The following is a 7,466-nucleotide window of genomic DNA, read 5'->3' as shown; positions in this document are numbered from 1 at the left end:
CTCCAGCAGCTCCTGGAATGGGGAGGAGGAGGAGGTTCCCATGGGATGAGCTCTGTGGGGAAGGGGCTGCAGGACGTGGTCCTGAGGGTGCCCTGATGGTGCTGGAGAGGACCTGGGGATCAGAGGGTGCAGGACAAGGGCCCTGGAAGGTGCCTTCAGTCACTGGGGTGGCTGGGAAATGGGACTTTGGGCATGGAGAGGGATGGGATCCCTGGAAGGTGCAGAATGGGATCCCTGGAGGATCCCAAATTCTGGTGCAGGATGTGACCCCTGGAAGATCCCACACTCTGGAACTGGTGCAAGATGGGATCCCTGGAAGATCCCACTCTGAATCTAGTGTGGGATGGGATCCCTGGAAGGTTCAGGATGGGATCCCTGGAGGATCCCACATTGGAGCAGGATGGGAACCCTGGAGGATCCCACATTGGAGCAGGATGGGAACCCTGGAGGATCCCACACTCTGGAGCTGGATGGGATCCCTGGAAGGTTCAGATGTGATCCGAGGAGGATCCCACCCTCCAGAGCCGCTCCCTGCCGGGGTCTGGGCTGGGAAGCTCTCCCGGCACGGGGGGTTGATGTTCCCGCTCCGCAGGGATGAGATTCAAAGGGCTCCTCCCCCCCGTGCCTCAGTTTCCCCGCTCCGGCAGCAGAGCCGGGATCGCCCGGGGAGGATCTCCCCACCCGAGCACCGGGAATGCCAGTGGGATTCATCCTCAAACCCTTTCCCCTGGATTTCAGAGGAGTTTTGGGGGAGAATTTCTCTTTTTCCCTCGATTTTCCCCCTGGAGCTGGCTGGGGATGGGGGAAGGGCTGCCGGCATTCCTGGCGGCTCCCGGCCTTGGCCCCTCGTCCCGCCGGGAGCAGCAGGCTTGGAAAACGCCGGGAAGCGCCCGAGGCCACCAAACCCCACGGGATTCCTCTCAAAATCCGGGATTTTCTCCTCAAATCCCCACGTTCCTTTGGATTTAGGGGATGCCTGAGCTAATGCAGCAATTCCCCAAAACAATTCCTCACCCAAGGAATTGGAAACCTCGGGAAAGGAGCCCCAAATTTCCATTCTGGGAGGTCTGGGCCTCTCCTCCTACACCCCGGGAGTGATCCTGACATCCTGGGAATGATCCCAGATCCTGGGAGTGATCCCGGGAATGATCCCAACATCCTGAGAGTGATCCCAACATCCCGGGAGTGATCCAAACATTCCAGGAGTGATCTCGACATCTGGGAGTGATCCTGGAAGCAATCCCAACATCTTGGGAATGATCCTGGCAGTGATCATTCCGACATCCCAGGAATTATCCCGACATCCCAGGAATTATCCCAGATTCTGGCAGTAATCCCGACTCGCCAGTATTGATCCCGACATCCCAGGAATGATCCTGGGAGCGATCCCACATCCTGGCGTTTCTCCTCCCCACTCTGCCCGCGGGATATTCTGGGGTTTGGTCCTTGCAAATCCCCTGGGAATGGGCGGGAAGCATTTTTGGGGAAATTCTTTGATTTCTGAAGACTGGGAGGGGGAGGATGTTTTTGGAGCCAGCTCCCGGGGACACTCGGGATGGGGCAGTGTCCCTGCGTGTCCCTGCGTGTCCCTTGGTATCCCTGAGTGTCCCCGTGTGTCCCTGCGTGTCCCTGTGCATCCCTGCGTGTCCCTGAGTGTCCCTGAGTGTCCCTGAGTGTCCCCGTGTGCCCCTGCGCATCCCTGAGTGTCCCTGAGTGTCCCTGTGTGTCCCTGCATGTCTTGAGTGTCCCTGCGTGTCCCTGCGTGTCCCTGCGTGTCCCTGCGTGTCCCTGTGCATCCCTGTGTGTCCCTGCGTGTCCCTGTGTGTCCCTGCGTGTCCCTGTGCATCCCTGCGTGTCCCTGCGTGTCCCTGTGTGTCCCTGCGTGTCCCTGCATGTCCCTGCGTGTCCCTGCATGTCCCTGTGTGTCCCTGTGTGTCCCTGCGTGTCCCCTCCCTCTGAATTCCCTCTGTTCACACCCAGACTCCTCCGGCTGCATCCCGGCCGCGCTCCCGCCCTTTTCCGTATTCCAGCAGGATGAGAGCGGCGGAGCTCCTGGTGCTGTGTCTGCCAGGTGAGTCCCCAGCCCCAGGTGCCACCCCCGAACCCCCAGCACCGTTTGGATCATCCCAATCCACATTTTCTAGCTCCACTTTTACCCGTTTTCCTCATTTTTAAACACCAAGACACAACTGGAGGGTCCAAACTCTCATTTTCAGGATCTAAACCCCATTTCTAGAGAGAAAAACCTAAATTTTTTGTGCCCCTAGCCTCATTTTTGCATCCCAAAACTTCATTTTTATGCTCCAAATCCTAATTTTTAGGTCCCAAACCCTCATTTTTAGATCCCAAACCCTCATTTTTGTGTCCCAAAACCTCATATTAACATCCCTAAACCTCAGTTTTAAGTCTCAAATCTTCACTTTTGGAGCCCAAAACTCTGATTCTGTGGTTGAAAACCTCATTTTTTATGGTGCAAACCCTCATTTTTAAGTCCCAAGTGCCCTTTCAGAGGTCTAAAAGTTCATCTTAATGCCCCAAATCACATTTTTAAGGCCCAAAGTCTGGTTTTGAAAGTCCAAAGCCTCTGATTTAGAGGCCGAAGTTTTGTTTATGGACCCAAATGCTCAATGGTCTGGCCCAAAGCCTCATTTTTACCTTCCAGAATCTCATTCCGTGGATCGAAGCCTCCAAAAAATGCATTTTTAGGGTGCAAAGTGTTAATTTTTGGTACTAAAGCATCACTGGAGGGATGATCAGGAGGTGGCCACAACTCCCAGTGATTTTTGGGTGGCTGCGCCATCGCTCATTCCCCGTTACTCCCCAAAGTTCCCCCAAATCCCACTTTGGGCTCATCTTTAGGCTGGGAATGGCTCTGAGCCGGCACCAAGTGAGTGGGGACATGGAGGTGGCACAAAATGGGACAAAATCCAGAGAAATGGGGTTTATAACCCCGTGGGCTGGCAGAGGGGATGGCAGCGAGCAGGGAGGGGAGCCAGGAGAGGTTTGGGTGAAAGGGGCTGCACACAAAGGGGGGGACACAGGGAAACATCTCGGGGTGAGGGAAGGGGGCCGGAGCCTCAAACCCTGTCCCGGCAGCATTCCCGGGGTGCTCCTGGGGACATGGAGGGATGGAGCAGAGGGATAGAGCGTGGGCTCAGCTGAGCCCCATTCCCGGCATTCCAATCCCTTCCCCAGGATGCCGGCCCCTTCCTGGAGATTCCAATCCCTTCCCGGGGATTCCGGTCCTTTCCTGGGATTCCAATCCCTTCCCAGGGATTCCAATCTCTTCCCAGGGATCCCCATCCTTTCCCATGGATTCCAATCCCTTTCCAGGGATTCCCATCCCTTCCCGGGGATTCCCATAATTTCCTGGGGATTCCAATCCCTTCCTGGAGATTCCAATCCTTTCCCAGGGATTCCAAACCCTTCCTGAGGATTCCGGCCCCTTCCCGGGTATTCCAATCCCTTCCCAGGGATTCCGGTCCCTCTGACTCTTCCACGCTGGATTTGGAGCCGTTTCCCTTGGATCCACAGCCCTGAGGACAGAGGGGTGGGATTGGAGATGGTGGGAGCAGGGATCAGGCTGGGGGTGTCTGTGGGAACCCCAAATCCTGGGCAGGGGGTGTCTGTGGGATTGGGGGGATGGTGGGAGCAGGGAACCCCAAATTCCTGGGCTGGGGGTGCTGTGGGAATCCCAGATCCCAGTTTGGGGTGTCCATGGGAATCCCAGATCCTGGTTTGGGGTTTCCATGGGAATCCCAGATCCCAGTTTGGGGTGTCCATGGGAATCCCAGATCCTGGTTTGGGGTTTCCATGGGAATCCCAGATCCCGGTTTGGGGTTTCCATGGGAATCCCAGACCCAGTTTGGGGTGTCCATGGGAATCCCAGATCCCGGTTTGGGGTGTCCATGGGAATCCCAGATCCCGGTTTGGGGTGTCCATGTGAATCCCAGATCCCTGTTTGGGGTGTCCATGGGAATCCCAGATCCCGGTTTGGGGTGTCCATGGGAATCCCAGATCCCGGTTTGGGGTGTCCATGGGAATCCCAGATCCCGGTTTGGGGTGCTGTGCCCCCGCTGAGCCCAGCCCTGTCCCGCAGCGCTCCTGGTGCAGGGACAGTTCAGCAGGTTCGAGGGCATCACCTACCCCGAGCCGGTCCAGTACTCCCAGTACGACCAGCAGGCAGGTGAGAGCCCCGCCCCTTCTGTCCCTCTCCCGGACAGACAGACACGCACCCTCTGATCCGGACAGACAGACACCCTCTGATCCGGACAGACAGACACCCATCCGTCTGATCCAGACTGACGGACACCCACCCTCTGATCCGGACAGACAGACACCCATCCCTCTGATCCGGACAGACAGACACCCACCCTCTGATCCAGACTGACGGACACCCACCCTCTGATCCGGACAGACAGACACCCACCCTCTGATCCGGACAGACAGACACCCACCCTCTGATCTGGGCAGACAGACACCCTCTGATCCGGACAGACAGACACCCATCCCTCTGATCTGGGCAGACAGACACCCACCCTCTGATCCGGACAGACACCCATCCCTCTGATCCGGACAGACAGACACCCATCCCTCTGATCCGGACAGACCCCCATCCCTCTGATCCCTCCCTCTTGTGCTCCGTCCTTTTCCTCCACCTCTGGAATTCCCAGCCTTCCCAGCTCCTCCCTGTGCTCTCACTGACAATTCTTTATTAAACCTTCATCCAATTCCTCATTAACCTTTTATCCAATTCCTTTTTAAACCTTTATCCTTTATTAACCTGTTATCCAATTCCTTATCCAATTATTTATTAACCCTTTATCCAATACTTTATCAACCCTTTATCCAATTCTTTATTAACCTTTATCTAATACTTTATTAACCCTTTATCTAATACTTTATTAACCCTTTATCCAATTATTTCTTAACCCTTCATCCAATTCTTTATTAAACCTTTATCCAACTATTTATTAGAACTTTATCCAATCATTTTTTGAACCTTCATCCATCCCCAATCCCCACCTGTGGGAAGTGGCCCAGGCTCATCCCTGGAGGGGCTGGAGGGATTTTTCCTGACCCACCAGGGAATTCCAGGGATCTCATTTCCCTCTCCCAGTCCCCACGGGATGAGCTCTCTCCCCAGACCCTCCCTCAGCCTGTTTCTGTTTTATCCCCAGAAATTCAGGATTACTACGACTACCACGGTGAGTGTTTCCTGCTGGGATACTGGGGAGGGGGGGAGATCAGGATTTGGGGATTTGGGGATGTCCCTGCACTGGGTCTGTCCCTGCAGATGTCACCCCCCGAGCCCCGGAGGAGCAGTTCCGGTACCAATCCCAGCAGCAATCCCAGCAGGAAACTGTGCCAGCCCCGACCCCAGGTGGGTGACAGCCCCCAGGGATGGGTGACAGCCCCCAAAGTGGGTGACAGCCCCCAGGGATGGGTGACAGCCCCCAGGGATGGGTGACAGCCCTGCAGGAAGGGTGGCAGCTTTCAGGATGGGTCACAGCCCCCAAAGTGGGTGACAATCCCCAGAGTGGGTGACAGCCCCTGGGGTGGGTGACAGCCCCTCCAGGACAGGTGACAGCCCTGAAGGAAGGGTGACAGCCCCGAGGGTGGGTGACAGCCCCCAGGGTGGGTGACAGCCCCCCCAAGCCCCCCAGTCCCGGGTCTCTCTGTCCCTTCCCTGCCCCCCCAGCCCAGCTGTGCCCCCCAGAGCAGCCAGTGGGTGCCAAGGGTGCTCCAGGGAAGGGGCGAGGAGACACTTCTGCCTCATCCTGAAATTCCCTCTCCTGTGCCCCTGTCCCCTTTTCCCTGTCCCCCTGTCCCATTCCCTGTCCCCCTGTCCCATTCCCTGTCCCCCTGTTCCCGGTCCCCTTGTTCCTCTCTCCCCATCTCCTGTCCCCTGTCCCCCTGTCCCATTCCCTGTCCCTCTGTCCCATTCCCTGTCCCATTCCCTGTCTCCTTTTCCCTGTCCCCTGTCCCCTCTCCCCCCGTCCCTCTGTCCCCTGTCCCATTCTCTGTCCCCTGTCCCCTCAGCTGCGGTGCCCGAGACGGAGCCCACGGAGCCGGGACCGCTCGGTGAGTGCCGATCCCATTCCCGTTCCCTGTGCCGGGCTCCGACCGGAGCGGGGCTGTGCCACCGGGGGGGGACAGTGGGGGCTCGGGAAGGCGACAGTCGGGGCTGGGGGAATCGCCGGGTGAGGAATTGCCGGGCATTGCCGGTTCCCTGCCCGCAGACTGCCGGGAGGAGCAGTACCCCTGCACCCGGCTCTACTCCGTGCACAAGCCCTGCAAGCAGTGCCTGAACGAGATCTGCTTCTACAGGTGCGTGAGGGAGGGGAAACATCCCTGATCCCTCTGATCCGGGCTTTTGGGAACCCTTCCTCTTTACATCCCCATCCTTTCTATCCCAAAATTTCCAGCCTCCGCCGGGTTTATGTCATTAACAAGGAGATCTGCGTCCGCACCGTGTGCGCCCACGAGGAGCTGCTGCGAGGTGAGCGAGAAACCGGCACCGTCCCCATCCCAGTCACGATTTTCCCCATAATTCCGGGGAGGGAAAATCCCGCGGGACCCCCGGAGCAGAGCGGGGTGGGGCTGTGCGGTGGGGCCGGGGTGTGCCCCGATGGGGCGGGGGTCCCTCCCTGCTCCGGGGGTCTCGGGAGCTTTGGTCCCGCGGGATTTTGGGATGGGGCCGGGGTGTGGGATGGGGCCGGGGTGTGCCCCGATGGGGCGGGGATCCCTCGCTGCTCCCAAAGCTCCCGAGACCCCCGGAGCAGAGCGGGGTCGCCTGTGCGGTGGGGCCGGACTGGGGGGCTCCCCTCGCTGCTCTCCCGGAGTTCTCCCGATTATCCCGGGATAATCCCTCGCTCCCCGCAGCCGACCTGTGCCGGGACAAGTTCTCCAAGTGCGGGGTGATGGCCACGAGCGGCCTGTGCCAGACCGTGGGCGCGTCCTGCGCCCGCAGCTGCGGCGGCTGCTGAGCCCCGGCCCCGCTCCGGACCCGCCCCGCGCCGCTGCAGCTCCCGTGCATGAACGAGCAGCTCCCCGAAACCCCGGGATCCCCTTTTTCTTTGTGCACATAATAATTAAATCGGGGGGGTTTGTTATTGCTGTGCCTTTCTCTGTTCCGCGGGAGGGGGAGCCCCGGAGGGTCCCGCAGAGAGCGGAGGGGTCCTGCGGCTCCCGGCTCCTTCCTTCGGGGTTATTCCAAATTTCTGGGTTCCTGTTCCCTTCCTTTGGGGTTATTCCAAATTTCTGGCCTCCTGGCTCCTTCCTCTGAGGTTATTCCCAACTTCTGAGTTCCCGGCGCCTTCCTTTGGGATTATTCCCGATGTTTGGGCTCCTGGCTCCTTCCTTTGGGGTTATTCCCAACTTCTGGGTTCCCGTCTCCTTCCTTTGGGGTTATTCCAAATTTCTGGCCTCCTGGCTCCTTCCTTTGGGGTTATTCCCGACTTCTG

General features: G+C 58.3%; 1 protein-coding gene across 1 annotated transcript; it reads left to right on the top strand.

Moving 5' to 3' along the window:
• Positions 1–1,985: 1,985 nt before the first annotated feature.
• On the top strand, positions 1,986–7,096 carry MFAP2 (microfibril associated protein 2). Its single transcript, XM_036396322.2, has 8 exons — positions 1,986–2,071; positions 4,100–4,186; positions 5,181–5,207; positions 5,297–5,383; positions 6,043–6,084; positions 6,243–6,330; positions 6,429–6,502; positions 6,886–7,096. Exons 1-8 carry the CDS (start codon positions 2,035–2,037, stop codon positions 6,987–6,989), a joined length of 546 nt encoding a protein of 181 aa, XP_036252215.1. The 5' UTR covers positions 1,986–2,034; the 3' UTR covers positions 6,990–7,096.
• The last annotated feature ends 370 nt before the right edge of the window (positions 7,097–7,466 follow it).

The sequence above is a fragment of the Molothrus ater genome, chromosome 23 (genome assembly GCF_012460135.2).
Source record: "Molothrus ater isolate BHLD 08-10-18 breed brown headed cowbird chromosome 23, BPBGC_Mater_1.1, whole genome shotgun sequence".
NCBI lineage: Eukaryota > Metazoa > Chordata > Aves > Passeriformes > Icteridae > Molothrus > Molothrus ater.
Note: the sequence above shows the minus strand (reverse complement) of the source record. Positions and strands in the feature narration are given on the sequence as shown.